Here is a 20,713-nt window from a genome sequence, read left to right as displayed (position 1 = left end):
ACATATTCATTACATTTCTTCAAACTCATACATATATGCTAAATGTTCCTGTGAATTCTTTTGCATATTTAAATCACTTCTTGGAGCTTATTTACATTAGAGTAGGGGTCTTTTGAGGGTCTCTGGTGGCCATTTGGGGAACATCCCATTCTGCTAATTATCCTTTTTTGGTCACAGCCCTCCAAAAAAGTTTCCTTTCTTGGAATGAATCCCAGTGGTGTGGGCTGGTGGAGATATACCTTCATATCAGCGTTGCTCAGGCCCACAGTCTTTGAGATGACCACTTGCACACGATAATACGGGACTGAGCACTGTCTAAGCTAAAGGAATTCACAAGACTTCAAAGCTCTTTGTTACAATTGAAGATTTTCCCAGCAGGGAGGTGAATCTGAGAGTAGCCCAAGGGCCTGGTTGTGGAGCAGGTCAGCCCTGCCCCATGCACAGCAGAGGGCACCTGGGTTAAATGGACCTCTCCAGTGGGACACCCATGGCACTATCCCAAACTATCAGACAGTTCAGCTTGCTAATTCAGCAGAAAGCTTCCCTACATTTTTTTTCACCTCCTGCTTTATTTATTTATTTTTGTTTAATTAAAGTCATTTTCCACAGATTTTTTGGGCTGTGTCAGCGTTATGCAGGGTCAGGCAAACACCAGACCAAGGAATTTGCAGCGGGAAGAGCAGAGAAGCAAGGAAGGGAGTAGTGAGACAGCCTCTTGCTGGCAGTAGTGAACTGCTAAATTTGTTCAAGTGTCCAAACAGATGTGTCAGTTCCTGGAAAGATGAGCTGGTGCTTTGCTTCTGCCATCCTGCCTGCATTCATTCCATTTCCCCTTTTTCAAATTATTTTCTGAAGGAAACTAAAATGAAAGAAAGCAGCAGGGGATTTGAACTGAGCTCTGATCTCTCAGTGATGCTTGACTTATTGTGTGAGTGATTTACAGCATTTTCTGCCTTTTTTAAAGCAGTGACACACACTGAAAGTTGGAAAAAAGCAGGGTGCTTCAGTTAGCTCAAGAACACAACTTTTTCTTGCTTAGAAATTTCTAATTTTAAATGATTTGTGAATGACAGGTAATAAATTAATTTACTATTTTAAGATGTTTGTTATCACTCCTCCTCCTCTCTTAGTCATGAAGGGAACCAAGTCTAAAAACATTGTACCCCGTAGCAAAGCAACCACTTCATCTTGTAATCATGCAGAAACTTTACAGTGAGAAATAATTAATGCAAACTGACAAGCAGGATCAAAACTGTAGCATTTTTTGAAGGACACTGGAAGCATTCACACACATTAGCAAAGGCATTTCCCTCCTGTAAGAGAGTGAGTGAAGCAGCATCACAGACTGGGCTGGTCTGTGTCTTCTGCTTTTTTTATCATGGAAGTCTCTCTCTCTGTCTTAAAGCTAAGAACCCTGCTTCTTCCTTTCATTGTTTTGGATGTTGCTGCGTTAATTCATCATCAAAAAGATTTAAATTACAATGCAGAGAGGATTTCTGTTTAAGTGCCAGACTGATCTTCCCATGTTGGCTCATGGACATTAAAGATGAGCTCAAGAGGCTCCCATGTACTTTGTTAGCCTATTGGCTGTATCACTTATTTGAGGCTAGGTCTTATGATGTAAGCTGATTATGGAAATTATTAATAATAATAGCTCAATAAAGAGGTAATCTAATTTACATGCAAGGTATCTGGGGATAAAAACACTCTGCAGCCCACTGCTACTGGACATTTGGGATATGTCCAGATCCCAGGTGATTTCTTACTGACCAGTCAGTGGAATTAACCTCATTCAGATTTGGGGTTTTTTTAATACATTAAACTCAGTCATTCCTGTAATGAGTTTTGTAATAGAATTCCAGATATTGTTCTAGTAGTCATTGTCTTTTTCTTTTTTAAATTTCACAGTGCCTTCCTAAAACCAAGGAGTTTGCAATTTTTTAATGTGTTCGTAACCATAGTTCTGATTTTTTTAGGAGCTGCTCAGCTCTGATCAAGTTGCCTGTTTTAAAAATAAGTTCTTTATTTCTGTTTATAACAGACACATCCAGACATGTTATCAATGCATCTGATACGTATCCTGTGCCAGATACTTTAGAATATGGAAACAGAATGTATAAACTAATAAGTGGGAATTTTACGTGGTCCTCAGCTTTGCAAGCCTGCATGGCAAACAGTGGGGAGCTGGTGAGCATTACAGACCAGTACCACCAGGCTTTCCTCACGGTCATCGTCCATCGCCTGGGATACAACCACTGGATCGGGCTCTTCACTTCCGACGTACGTACGAGACGCCCTGGCTGGGAATGCGATGCTGCAAAGGGGATTTCCCAGTAACAAGATCGTGAGCTGTGTCATTGATTTGAAGTCACAGAAAGTTTGCATCTGGAAATGAAACCCTGGAAAATTTGAGCTTTAAATTTACCTTATTTTAGTTTTTTGTAGTTTTGGGGTTTTTTTTTTCCTTTTAACATAATGTGTAAGCCCAGCGAGAGCCAGTTTGGTACAACAACTACTGAAAATTAAAAGCCATAGAAAACCTTCAAAAACATTGGGGGAAAAACATCTCTTGTAATGTTGACATTGAAATTTTGTTGTTTCATTTGTAGTATCCCCATGGCCCAAATAACTGCTTGCTGAAAACAGAAAATTAGATGTAGTTTGTATTCTCCCAAAAGTGAGTTGGGAGGATCCTTGGCTCTTTTGTTAATCCTTGCTGGGCCTTTAGAAAATTAAGATACTCTGGTGAGGATGCCACCAAAAGAAGATTAACTTGTGTGGGGCTAAAGTGTATCAGAAAGATAACCAAAATTTGTTTTGGCAGAACGGGCTTAACTTTGAATGGTCAGATGGGACCAGATCTTTGTTTACCTTCTGGGAAGATGACGAGTCCCGGGCCTTTGGCAGCTGTGTTTACATTGATACTTCAGGGCACTGGAAAAGCGCAAATTGTGAACAATTTCTGCAAGGAGCAGTTTGCCATGTGCCACCTAGTAAGTCAGTCAAAGTTTATATTAAATCTTTGCATCTGCAAATGTGTGTGCTGACAGTGGAAATATGTGAAAGGAGGTTAATTGGTTTGAGGTTAAGCAATGTTAAGCAAAGCTGACTATTACTTAAAATGGAAGTATATTTCTCTGTGTTTCCTATTTGTGAAACCGTTTTTTTTCCAATAAAATATTGAAATCAGGTCTGATCTGTAGGAGAATGGAAAGAGAACTTTCATAATAGAAAAGAAACAGGAAAATTACTTACTCTCTCTCTTCAGTGAACACTATATTATCTGTGAAAAATGAGGCTTGCTAATCACCTAGCTTGAAGGGAAATAAATCCAGTTTGCTGAAATTAACTGTGGGACAGAAGGGAAGCATTTAGAGCGAAGTAAAAAAATTAATCATATCTTTGCTGATGAACACATCAAAGATTGTGGATTTTTTTTTAGTAAAGATTAAGAATATTTTTATGTATCCTAAAATATGTTGTGTTTCCTGCAATGCTCTGTCAGTCACCTGGGCTTTAGTTAAATCCAGAATCCAGGTCTGGAATTGCATTGAGTGCCAGACTAGAGGGTCTTTTGGCAGCATCCATTTCTTCAAATAGTTCCCATTCAGCGGTGTTGATCACCTCCTCCCCTGATTAGCTCATATCCGCCTCTGCACATCACTATCAGTTAGATTGTCCTGATCCTGCTGTTGTAATCCAGCAAGGTTTTTGGTCAGAAATAAAACCAGCTGTACTCATTTAATATAAATATATGCAACTGCTAGATTTTGACTTTGAAAAAATAGAGGCATAACACAATAAGATGCTTATTAGCATTACTCCAAAACAGTGTGTGGAATGTTATATTTATGTGTATTTTGTTGTGCCAATAAAGCTGTGCTGTTACTTCTATCACAGAAAAGAAACTCAATTCCTATAAAGGCTTATGTTCAGAAAAAACTGTACCCTGGATCAAATTCAAAAACAGTTGCTACAGCTTTTCCACAGTTCTGCAGGGCATGAGTTTTGATACAGCATATGAGGTCTGCAAAAATCAAGGTAAGTGATTATTTTGTAGCTACCAAATGTCATTGTGATATCTTAAATCAATATTTATTTTCTGAAATGACTGAAATCATGGCATATGTTTTCTCTGCTTCAAGATAACAATAGCGGAACTCATAAGCCAACTATGAAATTGGAGGCAGCATGCATCAAAAAAATGTTCCTTGTGAAAATACTGGTTTCTCCAATAAAACATGAACATTTTTCTCTTAAAATTTATTCTAAAGTCATTTGAGAATAGTTTTGTATTTGCTTGAGCATTTTCACATTAATTACACATTTAAGAACTTAGAATGTATAACCAGACTTTTCAAGCTCTTCAAGTAAGATTCATAATGTTAACTTTTTTAAATACAATCTTACATTTTAATGCCATGGATTGCTTGAAAATTTGTTCTGTGTTTAATTTGAAGGATCAAATCTTCTGACTATTCAAGATGAAGATGAAAATGCCTTCATTTTGGAGGAGTTACACAGTTTTGGTTATTCTGTACAAATGGTTTGGTTGAACATTCTGCTTGTTACAGACAGTAAGTCTGGGGAAGAATAGAACTGCATGTAAAATCTGGTTTGGGTTTTGGTTATTTTCCAAAAACTATTTCCAATAACCACTTTTCAAAACACTTTTATCTTTTGAGATTTTGTTCACTGATTTGTGCCTGTTCATGGTGTAGTAAAACCCATGAGACTTTCTGCAATGGTTACCAGTATTCTGAACAGTCAATATGCATGCATGCATGCATGTAAATGCCTTTTTTCCTTCTTAAAGATACACCACAACCTGTTTTCTGGGTTAACTATCTAAGATGGTTTTAAACCCTTCAAGAAAAAAAAAAGTAATACAGTGGCCAAATAGGCAAAATCCTGGTGTTCTGTAACACTGTGTTTTCCATGTGAGGGTAAATCTAACAGAAACAGAAATATTTCTCAAAATACTATTCCATTTTGTAATGATATTCAACTTCTGCCCATAGATGAGACAATCTCCTGGTTTGATGGTTCTCCATTAAATTATTCTAACTGGGGCATCAGAGAGCCTGAATTTGATCATCTGAAAGGGAATTTCTGCATCAGCTTGAGGACCACAGATGGAGTCTGGCAATTATCTCCATGCGGAGAAAAAATGGGTTTTATATGTAAAATGGATGCAGGTATGTGCCTCTGTAAAAGAAGGCAATTCTGTCCTTACAACATTGTTTTACTTGTTCCTGGTTGCTTGCTCACATGGTATCAATTTTCATTTAATTAATTCTGTCCCTTGGCATTGGAGAAAAAAATACCTCTAAAAGCCCCAGGCACCTGGGGTGAGCTCTGTTTGGGGAACCTGGGCAGCCACTGCCAAGTGCAGGAGCCTTCCTGTGGCATCAGGGTGACCTTCACAGCCCCAGCTGGGAGGGCGGGTCCAGCCTGGGAGAGCTGTGCAGGCACCACAGCAGTAGGAACACTGGTCTCTGAGAGAGCCCAGACAAAACCCCTCAGCCACTGACCTAACTGTTCTGCCTCTGCATGGGTTCTGTTCATGAATTTGTACTTTAAAAAGTGGGTAAATACTGCTGTTCATCCTTGCACAAATGCCAATTAATATATTCCACCAAATTAAAAGGATTTTAAATAACGTACTAGGTTGTGTTTAACTTGGCCAGTTGGAATAACATTGACATGAGTCACATTAAACAAAGAACAGCCTATTCTTGTTGGTTTTAGGAAGATTGTCTTCTCAGTACCCATTTTAAAGTGAATATACATAATAACCTCTGTGTGTAATTTTGTGACTGTTCTGGGTTTATTTCAGATATTGATACGACAGAATCCTCTGAAAAAGGTAAACTCTGTACTTTTTTTATAATGAATAATACACATTTTGAGCTGATATTTTGTGAGATAATATTTTTCACTGTTAAACCTGTAACTTGAAATGTGTGACATTTAAGGAGTAGTAATGTTATAATTGTAGCTATGTTTCCTTAATAACAAATTCTGTTCTTCCCTTTCAGCATCATACAGTGGGCTTGTAGCTCTGGCTGTTCTTGTGACGTTGGTGATGTTGGCTGCCATTTCCCTTTTCCTGTGGTGCCTGCACAAAGAGAATAACCAACTCTTCCGCAGGATACTGTGGGTCAGAAATGCCTATTTGCCACAGATTAATGCTGACAGTCCTGCTCTGGAAGAAAGCATCCTCATTTCTGACTTTGAGAGAAGTGAGAACAATTAATTAATCAGAAGTAGCAAGTGGTCTTGTCTTCTGTGTGAGACTTCACAACCTACAGTGGTTTTCTCATTCTCGGGAGTCCCTCAAGTGCCCATACCCTGAGAAACCCTCATGACCATCAGTATCAATGCAGGAGGAGCTCCCTACCCTGGAGAGCATTTGTGGCAGGAAGAGGGGAGGATGCAAGACAGAGCCATGGAGAAATTTTCTTCTCTGGGACAAGCCAGGAATTGGAATTACTCAGAGACCATAAACCTCCAGCCACTCACTTGGAGCAGTCATGTTTGAGGTCCCAGAGCAAGAGGGCATTTTCATGCAGCTTTTTCCTTTGGGAATGTTTGAGCCTTTGTGTTTTGTTTTTATACTTGCCAGAACCTGCTTATGAGCTGGCATTGAAATTTGGCTTTGAATTTAGGAACTCTGAAATATATTACAAGGATTGTGGGGAAGACTTTTTGTTTGTTTGTTTTTTTGTTTTGTTTTGTTTTTTCTTTTTTCCGGCAAAATGAACAGTTATTTTTTCTGCAAAATGAACAGTTATTTTTCAGATAATAGATTATTGCCACATTGATTTCCAAGCTTGCAGGAAGATGAAGTCACTCTTGACTTGAGACTGCCAGAATTTTGGTAGTTTGGCCTGTGATGCCTAGTTCATGTTATAAAATAAATTAGTCTAGAGATATAATGATTTATGGTCTTTTTCATCCTGAACTTATTATATTCATTTGAGATGCATCCAGCATCCTATTGAAGATTTAGCTATGTCATCTCTCACCTACATTATTTCAGACATGAAATCCCATCAGCTTTATTAAAAACATTTTTGGGCAATATCTGTTTGAAGAAAAAAACCCCTTTTATAAATCTTTCTGAAGGTATGGAGCAAATGGCTTTACTGTTCACCTGGAGTGTTGCTGGGAGCAGTATTCAGGGACACTATGCTGAGACCCTGCTCTCCAAAGCTAAGGGCTTTGTGGCCTTGGGGGAGCCACACTGCTGTTCCCAAAGAGTTCTAGTCCTCCAACCCCATGTAGCAGATGCTTTCCCTTTCAGTGTTTGTACCAAGGTGCAAAGAAAGAAGATGAATTTTGCTGACCCGTTGTTCTGCAGGATGGCTGTGAAGGAGTCAGCTCTCTGCTGTCTCAGTTGCAGCAGCCCAGGACAGAAATGTTTACTGTCCCTGGGATTCCCACCACCCCAACCTGTCCTCCACCCGTCTCTCCAAAAACACATGGGAGCTTTTCAGGGATTTTATTTTTTATTTTATTGCACAGTGGAAAACAAATGTTTAGTGATGGTTACTTCACAGTGGATTTAGTGTAGTTTCCACCATCTCTAAAAGCTGCTGCAATGGGCTGCATTTGTTGTTTTGCTTCTCAGTTTCCTTGTTTTAAGGTGACTCATTCTAAAAATTTTGCAGGAGCCCTGAGATGAAGGTATGTTCCTCAGACTTAAGCAAGCAGCTAAGGCAAACTGAAATGTTTTCACACAATATTATTGCACATGCACAGGAATGTATGACTGCCTTTTAGTCAGATTTCACATGGCCAAAAATTGTCTGTTCATGCCATAATTTTGTGTAGAGCTATTTTTAAAAATTATTTCATTCATAGAATATTTCTGTGCTGGTTAACAGAACTGGTTTACTCTTTTTGATGACTTTTAAAGTTGTAGCTATCACAAGTCTTAATCTGAAATTTTTATATCATATAAAATATAAATAGCTTTTCTGTGTACATTCTGTCTACCAGTTTGACCCCATACATTACTCTTCAGTAATATTTTTAAAGTTTTGGTTTAGTCCTCTATATTTATCTATTGGACTGTTTTTATTTGCAGTCCACTATTAGAGTTTGTGGACTGCAACTTTTGAGTAAAATTGCCAGATAATCTGTTGTTTATATGTATTAACTGTGATAGCTTTTTACCACCAAAAGAAAAGAAAAAAGAGCTTATGACCTCTTCTTTCCCCATGACTGTTTTACCTATAAAAACTACAGCTGGAGGAACTTAAATCAACAAACTCCATTCATCACATTCACTGAGAAATGTATAAATGTTGCTTTCTTACATTATAGCAAGCAGAATAGCATGCAGGGTGGTTTTTTTTGCAAGAGTAAGCTGTGTCATCTCTGAGGACATGTATTTATCAGGCTACAATGCTGTTGATAGTTATACAGACTCTGTTAAGATTTTGATGTGGTTAATGAGGTTGCATTTTTTCACAAAACTGGACATAGATGTTTTATCAATTTCCCTTGAGGTATGTTTTATTCCTAAAAAAGTACCTGAAGGGTAATGGCATAATCAGTAAACCTAACCTCAAAATAGTGATTGTTGATTAATGTTGATGTAGATGAACTTGTGTTAAAGAAAAAAAAAAAAGTTCAAGCAGTGTTTTTTCCTACTTTAAAATAGTTTTGAAGGAACAGATCTTTAGATATTTATTTTTAAATCTTTCATCATTTAACTTTTTGTAACTGCATATATTATTCACTCAAGAATGTAATCAATGATTGCTTTCTAGTCTTCCTTCTAGATTTTGTTATCAATGGCTTTCAATCATTTTCCCTTAATCAGAAGTCTCCTATACTACCCCTGATCAGAGTATGTGGTAACTGTGTTTTTACTGCTGACCTTGATGACATTGGTGAGAGTCACTGTATTATTTCAACTGGAAAATTAAAGTGTGACTAGTAAGTGTCCGTGCTGTAATTTTTCTTGAATCTTTTCCCAGCTCTACTAAAAAGAGAGGCTCTACTGTCTCATAAGAGCAGTGCCCAGGCTCTGCACTGGCTCGTCCTGTGTGAGGACAGCTGGCTCCAGCCTCCTCTCAGGCTGTGTGACTGGACCTCACCTGGGCACTGCACACAATCTCCACACACAGGGTGGCCTGAGCATTTCCCAGGGCACGGATGAGGATGCCCCAGAACATGCTTGCAAGAGGTGCTGGAAGGAGGTGGGAGCCAGAGCACTAACAGTAAGCATGGTGGATGGAATCATGGCATTAATTTACAGATACTCTCCCAGCCTACTGCCTATTCCCTGCAGTAGTGAGCTGAGGCCACCAGGAATGAGTGATGGGCTGGAGGAATTTTCCTGCTGAACTGTGGAGGGTGTGTTGTGTGGGAGCCTATTTGTAGCTGCCACAACTGAGGTAGAGATGTATGGACTGCAGCACGGCGGCTTCCATGGATAACACTGACGTGCTTGTGTGTTCAAGGACTGGGTTCAACAGGGCCTGAATGGGTGAGTGAATGTTGTGGCTTTTTGTCATGTTAGCTTCTTTCAATGTTCCTGCCCAAAGAGAAATGTTAAATCTTTTCATACCAATCTTTCTTGGGTGATGGAAGGGTATCCCCACCAGAGGCAGGTACATTCAGGTCAACATGACAAGCTTTGTCTGCCAGATATTGGGGTTTGTCAAAACTCCATCTTGCTTGTCTTTGCAGATGCCATTCCAGAAGAAAATTTACCTCCTGGTCCCTTTAGCAATCCTTGCAGCAGGTCTCTGAGGAAAAGAGATGTTCAATGCAGCTGGTGGACACAAGTCTGTGACAGGAACATTTGTATGCTGGAGATGCCCAGCATGACCAGACACAGCAAAGAGTTGTTGTGGCACAGGGTTTTAAGTGGGCAGCATGACTCCTCAGCAATGTCCTTTATGGCTGTGTCTCTCCCGGGCACTGCCCTTCCTTGTGCACGGATCCTCCTCCCTTCTGCTCACACACACACTTCTGCAGCTGGGGCGTGACGAAGGAGCCATGGGCTGTTTGAAACCTGTGCTGTACAGTCCAGAGGGACCACAGCGAAAAAACAGGGGTTTGCAGGCTCTGTGACACTTGGCCAGCTCTGGTTCCCAAAGCACCATTGCACAAATTCCCATTTAATTTAACCCTCTGCTTTTTTTCTTTCATCATGTTACCCCTCCCTCAGTGTAGGAACAGGCATCCTCAGTCTCTTGTCTCTTGTAATAATAAACCCACTGTAATGAAAACCGTGGCATACACTTCCTCCAGAATTTCCCTCCAGGGAATTTAATTGGTTAAAAGCTAAATTGCACACATTCAGCAACTGGGCTCTAAATCCTCAGCTAAAAAAAAAAACAAACAAACACCAACAAAAACCAAATCCACAAAAAAATAGTCTTCTACTTGATCTATGACAGTATTATAATATTTCCTTTGGCAACTGGTGGAATGTGGGGTTTAACCCCCTGCAGGCCAGCAGTGATGTATTACAATCTGGTGCAGCCCTAATGCAGACGTGTGAGGAAGCATCAGGAGCAAACCCACAGGCATCCTTGCTGTTCTGAGATGGAATGAGTGAAGGTGGATCGTGGTGCTTGGGAGCACAGTCAGTCTCGGTTTGGCCAGCAGATGGTAGTGGTGCACAGAGAGCTGACAAAATGAGCCGAGCAAAAGAAAATATCACAGGGATCTGCTCGGGATCCTTTAGAAGTTTATTTAAACAAGCAGCGAAACTCCGAAGTCACAGGACAGCAAATAACAGTGTGGGATCTGAGCCCTGGCCACAACGCTACAGAACTCTGTTTGGAGCAGCTTTCTAAGCCCCAGTGTTCCTTCTCAACTACTTCAATGGGATGCATTGAAGTGCCCAGAGAGGGATAATGCAAGTCCTTACATTGGTGTCTGGGCTTTTCATTTCTACGGTGAGTAAAGTGAAAATCCACTCGGGATCCTAAGTAATAAATAAGCATATCTCTGTGGTATATTTTGATTTCGTGGAAAGGCAACTCACTGAAAATGCTTCAGCTGTGTATCTCTCTGGATTTATTTTAATATTTTATTTCTTGACTGCATCAGTACAGGCATTTGCTTACTGCTTTTCAGGGGAAATTAAAAATTAGGACATAGAAATGACTGCATAAGTAATCACTCCACTGCACTGTTGAAAGTAGATTTATTTTCTCCCAATTTATTCTCTAAGTAGCCCAAAGTATAAGACTTCCTGATCCCTTTCTATATCCATTATCTTTATGCAGGATAACCATGATTTGCATTCAGATCTTGAAAACTTCACCATAAAAAAGGGCACTGAGGATAATTTTGTAATAAAGCCTCACTTCAAAGCCTTACAAAGTTCTTACAATCTTATTTCCTTACACTGCAGCTTTCTCAAGACTTTCCTAGTCCTTCTGTGATAAACAACTGCATTTGAATAAGGAAGTGTACTAGACCCAGCCTCCAGTACTTATGAGTACCACCATGGTAATTTATAACCATGTAAGTGATTCTCAACTGTAATTGTTCCCAAAAGTGCACAGCTAGAAAACAGCAAAAATTCTCTACCTTATCTCCTTCCTTATCCTACCTTCTCCTACCTTATCCTGCTTTTTTCTTAACCTCAGCCTAAAGACAAAATTTCTACTGTTTCTCAGAAAAAAAATGCTTGAAAACATTTTCTTTTAGTGAGCACAACAGCTAAACTTGTAGATACAAAATAAATTTTGAAATGCAGAGTTGGCCAATAGTTCCTCTCCTCTGCATGTTAGCAAAGGAAAACAGGGAAGCCTGTCTTTCTGAACCATGCACAGAAAGGCACAAAACTAACAGCCTGCTACGTACAGAGGTAGCAGCAGTGGTGGCTGTCACTGGGTGCATGACAGCCATCCAACACCACTGTATAGACCAGGAGAATGCAATAGTTGGGTCAGTGTCCCATAAAACACGGGAGAACAATAGCATCCCTGGATCTTTTCAGATTTTTATAGATGGATGCTCATCTTTAGAAATGAAAAGTTTCCATTTATTTTGTACATTTTTTTTTAACTGAATTCTGAAATCCCATCAAATACGTTCCTCTTCTGCAGCTATTTATTCAGGCCATTTGTTCTAAAGCGTGATCTCATGCCTTTGATCTCAGCCATAACCTGATTAAATCTGCTTTGCCACTTCTTTTTGCCATAAACCTTGTGTGCATTGTAGACAAGAAGCCCCTGGAAAGTCCCCACAGAGCTGAGAACAGGCAGACTCCACCTCCTCAGCAGCTTTGGGCTGCGTTGCTTCACTGATGCTGGATTTGGGATCCCATCTCAGAGCTTGATGCTTCCAGGTTCATTGAAGAATGCAAGCAGAATCCCTGACATTGGACATTGCCAATGAGCTGGAGTACACAGACTCTTTATGCAAAGTAAAAGGGTACTCTGAGTCATGTAAGGCTTCACTTGTTATGGTCCCAATCCAAATCTGCTTTGTGTGTATTAGTTTCTTTTGGTAAGTTTCTCTTCATGCTAGCAGGCTTGCTTACCTGTTATGTACCTGAAATCTGAGAACTATCTAAAGGCTTACCTGACCTAGGCATGGTACTTCTGGTATTTAATATTCAAGAATAACAGAAGGATTCTTTCTGAAAAGGTAAGAAGGTAAAATTTCTGCTGCTGCATATCATGCCCTATTAGTCTTGTGGGATGAAAATTGAATGACTTTAATTAGTGTTTCAAAAGCAAATCTTAAAGATGGAATTATATGTATTGGATACATTGTGGCTCTAAGAGACATGAGCTACATTCAGTTAGATGTGGAAATGCATCTGATCAGCTCTGTGAGGCTTTCTATCTGGAAAGAACAGGTATTTAGAATACCTACAGAAACAGTGGCTACTTTACCCTTTAAAATATTTGTAGTATAAATAGCAGAGTGGCTGTTCCCCTCTCACCATATCCAGGAACACAGCTGATGTAGCCTTTATCCCTGCAGGCTCCTGGAGTGCCAGTCTCACTGACATGGCACCTGTGAAACATCCACACTTACGTGTCAGGGTATCTGGGTGTAGCAGCTAAGTTATGGAAGAAAAAAGAATGCCAGTGTGGGCTCTTTTCTTCATCTTGTCCTTGACCATCCACCCCCCCACCCCCCCAGTCTTCCAGAATCTAGTCTGGATTGAGGATATGGTATTTCATTATTGTTATTTATATGTAAATTTGCTTAATTCTTGTCTGATTGAAAGAATTTGAAGTTGAAGCTGGGTGAGTCTCAGCTGCTCTTACAGGTTGTTCAACCACTTGTTCTGATGTAGCACAGAGCCCATCCTCAAGGAAGGAAAGATCAAAGGAAGAGCCATTCATTGGTGAAAGCAAAAGTTTAAAGAGAACAGGTAACAGTTATTCCTGTTATTTGGGAAGACTAGAACAAGAATTAAGCGACTGAACTGCAGCAGGAAATACTTGATAAGTAACTGTGGGGATAGCTGGGCTGAAAATAAGCAGCCAATGCAAGTGGTAGGGTCAGTATGCATTATGAGTTACATTCAATAACTGTGATTTAGAAATAAACAAATCAATCCACCACAGCTGCTGGGGATTTGATTCACAGCACTGCTGGATGTCTCTTTCAGGTCACCCTGGGTAAAGATGAGTAAGCCTGACCCGAAAATACTGGTGTGTCTATGTTTGTGGGACTGCTGATGCATCATCCCTAACCTACCTTCCAGTTTCCTGACCCACACAAGTATTCAGCAGCTAGAATTCAGGATCTCTGGGCACAAATTCCATGCAATTGGGACATAAGAAACACCTTCACTTAAATTTGTGTTTTCCTTCTGGATAGAAGAAGTTGTTCCAAATTTAGTGAAGCTGAATCATACAATTCATCTACTATAGGAGCCAGTGGGACACAGGCACCTGACTTGCCCTGGGTACCTAAAATCCAAATCCAGGGTAAAGGATGTGAAGGTCCAGAATCACTACATAAAGAGCACAAAAATAGTAGGATGTATGTAAAAATTAAGAACACTTTTTTTTTCTTTTGTTTCTTTGACACTCTTTTTGGGTTTGGTTTTTTGTTTTATTTTGTTTTTGTTTTTAGCCCTTGAAGTCACAGACCCATGTGATGGGATGCCTGATGACCTCTTTACTCGGGCTGTACTTTGAGACTGTTTCTGTGATGCATTTTTGAGTGGTCCAGTTGCCTCAGTGAGTCTGGAGCTGGACCTTCTCTCCATGGGGAGAAGCAGCAGTCCACCCCGCTATGCAGGAGGCAGCAATGTCGCAAACTCCCCTTTCTTCCTCTTGTGTAACATGGTACTGGAAACATCAACTTCCTGCACAACAACTGCCTGCTTCAAAGCACTGAGATTTGACTGACTGACAGGACAGCTTTTGGCAGGCTTACAAATATCTGTTCCTAGCTCCATGCGGATCTGCTGAAGTAGATCTGTGTCCAAATCTGGTTCAAGAGCTGTGGGATAGACTGCAAAGCCCATGACGCTTAAAGCAAAGCCATAAGCTATGGGAAAGGGCAGGAATGGTTGACCCCAGTTCTACCAGGATCATAAAATCATAAAAAAATTTCCTTTATAAAATTTGATACATTTAATTCATTTAGATAACAACAGCAAGATAAAGAAAATTATTTCTGATATGGACATTCTTCAGTCTTTCTGGAAAAGAAATTTAAACAGAGCCCTAACACAATTTGGAGGGTTTCTGTCTCCCTCTGGGGACAGAGGAATGCTCTGGGATGCTGAAAAAAGCTGGAAACCTCACACTGGAGCATGTTCCCAAATATAAGGACACCCAGTACAGATGCAAAACTTAACCAAAGGTGCACAGTGCTATGTCAGGGCCAGTGTTTATTGGTTTTATAATTGTATTTTTAAGTAGTCATTCTTTTGATCCATGCTCACTGCTGGTCAGGGAAAGAAAAATAAAGCTTACACAGAAAATAACAAAATTTTCTGGCTGGAGGCCAAAACTTCACAAGAGAATACTGAAGCCTAATATGTTTTGTTTGACATCTTTGTTTCTGATAAATGTTGACTGAATTCAGGAGGATGACGGCACTTTGAACAAAACCAGCTGGGGAAGTCAGTTTGCTAATTATTAACCCTCTAGGGAAGACACTGGGTTGGAAATGTGCATTCCAGACATTCTGGGAAAATATAAAACCTAATGTAGATCTCTTTGGAAAAGAAATAGTTTGCACTGTGATTTGTATTTTTAGGAGGAAGGGAGGAGACAGCTTGTGATATACAGCTGAATTTCTCAAGATGGGTAATAATGCAGTCTTAGATGTCTTTTCTCCCCTTAGTAAGATTCAACAGTTCTGAGACTGAAGTGAATCTAATATTAAGAAATTACTATAGGGAATGAGGAGAGATTGTACATTTACTGTGATAAAAATCATTAGGGACAGGGCAAAAAGGCTGTTGTCAGCCTCGACCATTTTTCAACAAGAAAAAAAGGGGGGTTTTCAAAACTGTTAAACAGAAAAAAGTGTCAAACTTCATACTGTGAAGTCATGTGAACTCATATTATTCAGAAGCTAGTGTGATAAATATTCAGTACCCAAATTTAAAAATATAAATCCCAAAATGTAAGAATAAAAGTATAATAGTCTTAAACAGTAGGCTCTTCAGTGACATGTTTTCATCTCATTCTACCCAGATGCTCTAATCCTTCCTCTGTAGTCTGGCCAGAGAGATGGCTGTATAGAAAGTATAGGGTCTTTTTTAACTCCATTTCAGGAGTTTTAGGAGTTAAAGAGTTAAATATGAGCACTACACCAAAATTCAGTGCTGCTCAGTGTTTAACTAGTGCCAGTCTTAGCTAAAACTATAGCATGAAATAGAAACAGAAAAAGAGAATAAGGGGGGTGGGGGTAGAATCCTGTTAGGAAAAAAAAACCTTCCAAAGATCAAAGATGAAAAGAAATTTAGGAACAATTTTTACAATTTGCTTAACATTGGAGCTATTTTCCTGCTTGACACCTTGATTGCAGCACAGAGACATTGGCTGTTACAAGTGTCAAAACAGATGTAGTAGAATGCATTATTGTTTAAAACAAATACGTCATATGGGATGCTGAACTGATTTTGTTTTCTTCCCCATAGTTCCATGTGATGCCATTAGGTGTCAGATTGTTAAATAAAAACCTTAGTGTTAGACAAGCTTTTTAAAATTTAACTGCTTGACAATTAGTTTAACATCAGAACCGTGCATATTTTTTGCCTTTTTAATGCTCTAGATGGTATTACATGCCTAGGTAAAGTGCTAGTAGAGAGTTACTAGATAGCAAAGTACTTTCTAAACTTGTTCATTCTCTGACTATTTGCAACTCTCTTTAGTCTTTTTAATTTTCCCCTTCATATATCCATACTGATGATTCCAAATCATCTCCATGTCCTTAATTTTTTGAAATAATTTCCAGCATGATTTCCTGCAGCACCTCTCTGGATATTGAGACAAGGCTGACTGGCCTGTAGTTTTCCACATCCTCCCTCTTCTCCTTGAAGCAAGATAAGGCATCTGCATTGAATTTCTAGTCCTCCTCTGATCACTGTGACCTTCCAAACATACCTGAGACTGGCCTTGCAATGACATCTGCCAGCTCCCTCAGCACTTGTGGACGCAGCCCACTGGGTCCCACAGACTTGTTTGTGTCCAGTTTGTTTAAATGTTTTCATCTACTCTATGAGGGTAAGCCTGCATTGCTCCAGATGCTCCCACTGGTCTCAGGGGCCTGGGATTTTTGAAGACAAACCTTGCTTATACAGACAGATGAAGAAGGCATTGAATATCTCTTGTCTGCATCCTGTGTTACCACAACCCCACTCAGCAGCAGGCTCACGTTTTCTCTAGTCTCCCTTTTTCTGTCAATACACTTGCAGGAATCCAGTTACTAAAATATAATCAAAGCTATTCAGCTCCTCACTGTTCTCTAAACTGTCAATGAACTGGTGCCCCAGGAAAGTTGTTTCCAGACAGTGAAAGAGAAAATGCTGTTGTCCCTTTTTTAAAACATACACAACAGTTCGAGCACATTTGCTATAAGAAAATCAAATGCAATCCCTTTTTCTGAATCTGAATCCACATTGATCCAGATTAATTCAATAACTACCAAGCTAAAGTAAGTGCTCAGTGTTTCCTTTTGGAGCTGACGCACCTCATTCAAAGCACTGAAATATTTACTAGAGCACAAAGTGAAATTTATGTATCCCTATCCTGTTTCCCCACAAAAAGTACTGCTACTGGAGGAGCACAGCCTCACTCATGTTCTTATTGTGAACTGTTGAATATGTACTTCTTGGTATAAAGTCCAGCAGCTGGACTATGTCCCCTTTACAAACCTAACCCTTGAGCTGACAACCTGAAGTCTTCAGAGAGACAGAGTGCTAAAAGTATATTGATTTTTAACTTCAACTCAGGCAGAAATATGGAATGCAATTGAGATCCTACCTTAAAAATAGGATGATCCAAGCACTAACTTCAGAAGTGAATCCTTATGGCAAGAATAACCATATTTGTTAAACCTAGTATTTATCTTTAACCTTTACTCCCACACACTTCTATAACCACAAGCCCTGCCAGACAGGATGTGACAGATATGGCAAATTAGGAATGAGCAAAAGGGAACCCAAGAGTCTTGACTTTAAAAGCAAAGGTTAGGGGAGATTCCGAGTCAGAGTATATTTTATTATTCTAACAAAACAAGTTTAAACACAAGTGTTGGACATGAAAACAAAGTATGAGCAAACACAAATAGTGCTAGAGATCACTTTGCCTTCAATTAGTTTATTTTTATAAACAATACCATGGATCTAGTGAGATATCATTGCAAGGCCAGTCTCAGGTATGTTTGGAAGGTCACAGTGATCAGAGGAGGACTAGAAATTCAATGCAGATGCCTTATCTTGCTTCAAGGAGAAGAGGGAGGATGTGGAGAACTACAGGCCAGTCAGCCTTGTCTCAATATCCAGAGAGGTGCTGCAGGAAATCATGCTGGAAATTATTTCAAAAAATTAAGGACATGGAGATGACTTGGAATCATCAGTATGGATATATAAAGGGGAAAATTACGCCTGATCAAGCTGATAGCCTCCTGTGATTAAATGGCTAGCTTGGTGGACAAGGAGAGAGCAGAGGATGTTAATTGTCTTAACTTCAGAAAGGCTTTCATCACTTTTCATCACTTTCATCACTGGCTGTATCCTAGCTGCTGACTAGATAAGTAGATAGTGAAGTAGATTGAAAACATGCTGAAATGCCAGGCTCAAGAGATTATAATCAGTGGTGCAAAATCCAGTGGAGGCCAGTCACTAATGGTGTACTCTTGAGGTCAATACTGTGGCCAATACTGTTGAACACCCTCATAATGATCCTGGATGATAGAACAAGATGATAGAACCTTCAGCAAGTTTTCAGACACTTGAAGACTGGGAGGAGTGGCTGATACACCAGATGCTTATGCTTCTGTTCAGAGGGACCTTGACAAGCTGGATGGATCAGTTGAGCGGACTCTCATGGAATTTAACAAAGGGAAATGCCTGCACCTGTAGAGTAATGTCCCCACACACATTACTGGGGGCTAAGGACCAAGTGGCTGGGAAGTAGCTTTACAGGAAAGAATCTGGGAGCCCTGGTGTACACCAGCTTGAACATGTGCCAGCAATGTGCTTTGTCCTTGTGGCACAGCTGGCCAACAATATCCTGGGCTGCATTAGGAGCACTGTCAGTAGGTTTAGGCAGGTGATAATTTCCCCCTAGTTGGCATTAAGACACATCTGGAGTGCTCGATCTAGTTCTGGAGTTCCCAGTGTAGGAAAAATATGGTTTCACTGGACTGAATCCAGCAAAGAGCCATGAAGATTATTCTGGGATTGGAGTGCTTGTGGTATGAGGAGTGGCTGAGAGCTGGAGGAGAGAAGCCTCAGGGAGATTTTATCAATGTATCTAAATATCTAAAATAAATATCTAGGGAGAGTAAAGAAGATGAAGTCTGACTCTTCTCAATTGCATTCAGTGAGGGAACAAGAGGCAATAAGCACAATGTGATCCATAGGATTTTTTTTTAAACAAAACAAAAAAGGTGTTTTTTTTCACTATTGTGGCTGTCAGAGAGTTGTCCAGAGACACTGGGGAGTCTTTATCCTTGGAGATATTAAAAATGCAAGTGGAACCAACCCAGGGCAGTCTGCTCTAGTTGACTCTGCTCTAAGCAAGAGGGTGCACTAAATGATCTCTACAGATCCTGTGATTCTTTGACTTAGGTACTTTAATTAATTTCAACAGCAGCTGAGTATTTCTTCCCGATTCACTGTTTATAAAGAGATTTCTGATGCTTCCAAAGTTTTGCATGTTAATGTGACTTAAATCGTGGGCCACAGATTCCTGCTGAGGCAATTAAATACTGCCTATGATAGAACCAGCCAGTTTATTCTGCATGGCCAAACTGTTTCAGTTTGAAATACAAACAAAACTTAAGAAACTTATAGACTTCATAGAACGAAGTGCCATTGCTTAATAGAATATATATAAAAATAGATGCTTTAGTACTATGGGCATATTATTGCCTCCAAAAAAGAGCAAGAAATATAGTTGCACTCATTAAAGTAACAGGACTATTTAGGTAAGCATCAATTAAATAGATCACCAACTAGAAATATACACACATGTGATTACTATAACCTCTTGTTTGGTTTTTGGCTGTTTTGGTTATTTTTTTTGTAATTTTGTGATTTATTTGGGTATATTGAGGATCAAGACATACACAAATCAAAGAGTGATAATAGTACTGTTCAGGTATTTTACTGAATATATAGTGTTACTATATTTTTATTTTTTTCTCTTTTTAACATTTAAAAATATAACTAGAGTTACTCATGCAGCATTGCAAAGTATGTTTTCCAGAAGCTACCAGAATCATAAAGAGAAGCTTTACTCCTTGACAACCTCAGGAAAGGAAAGAGAGCAGGCTTTGCTTTTTCAGAGCCAGGAACAGGTTCAGCTTGGACACAACTGATGATCTCTGCAATAGAAATATGCCACACACAGAGGTGATCTCTGAAGTGACCAAATCCTGAAGCCTTTATAGCTTAAAATCTTCTCTGGAGTTTTGCCTAGAGGCTTATTACTGGTTAGTCTGCATGCAGAGCACTGCAGATCTGAGTCATAAGGGATTTGTGCTACTCTGTACTATCTTCATCTTTCTCATTCTCCCTCGTGCCTTCTGTGTCAAGCACATGAAACCAGCTCCCCAGCAGTACTTGTGCAGTGATGACAGCCTGATAGCAATACCCTCACAGTCTCTCCCTGATTCACCGGTGCCAAGCACAGATAGAAGTCCTACAAACTCATTTATATGCGCTGTCCACCCACAAACTTTATCTCAAGTTGTGTGAGTGTTGAGTCACAGACAGGTAGTTCTTGTTCAAGTCCCAGCTTCATGTAAGCTATGGGTAATAACAAAAGCTATTTTAGTTTCACAGAAATAATGTCTAAGGTACAAATAATTTCCTTACAACAAGGGCCCCTTAAATCAATGGAAAAATGCGAAGCAGCAAGTTCTTGTGAGGAACACCTGCTGATTTGTTCAATCAGCAGGAGCTTTCATCCAGATAAAGAAATAACTGGCGGACCATATCAACCAGATCACTCTTGTCTGCATGCTTGCAGACATAATCAAAAACCTGTCGAGAGGCCTAGATGGTAAATACTAC

The 20,713-nt window shown here is 39.7% G+C and overlaps 1 protein-coding gene across 1 annotated transcript in view; it reads left to right on the top strand.

The window, feature by feature from the left end:
* Window positions 1-8,942, top strand: part of PLA2R1 (phospholipase A2 receptor 1) — a 37,869-nt gene extending 28,927 nt beyond the window's left edge. Inside the window, exons 24-30 of the mRNA XM_005519995.3 lie at window positions 2,042-2,280; window positions 2,825-2,993; window positions 3,901-4,041; window positions 4,461-4,577; window positions 5,022-5,198; window positions 5,840-5,869; window positions 6,042-8,942. Coding sequence (XP_005520052.2) covers window positions 2,042-2,280; window positions 2,825-2,993; window positions 3,901-4,041; window positions 4,461-4,577; window positions 5,022-5,198; window positions 5,840-5,869; window positions 6,042-6,259 — 1,091 coding nt within the window. The 3' untranslated portion in view covers window positions 6,260-8,942. The remainder of the gene's footprint in view (window positions 1-2,041; window positions 2,281-2,824; window positions 2,994-3,900; window positions 4,042-4,460; window positions 4,578-5,021; window positions 5,199-5,839; window positions 5,870-6,041) is intronic.
* The last annotated feature ends 11,771 nt before the right edge of the window (window positions 8,943-20,713 follow it).

This window comes from Pseudopodoces humilis, chromosome 8 (assembly GCF_049639895.1).
Source record: "Pseudopodoces humilis isolate 2021_Gansu_Grassland_sample_001 chromosome 8, ASM4963989v1, whole genome shotgun sequence".
In the NCBI taxonomy this organism is placed as follows: domain Eukaryota; kingdom Metazoa; phylum Chordata; class Aves; order Passeriformes; family Paridae; genus Pseudopodoces; species Pseudopodoces humilis.
This window is presented reverse-complemented; position numbering and strand designations above follow the sequence as displayed.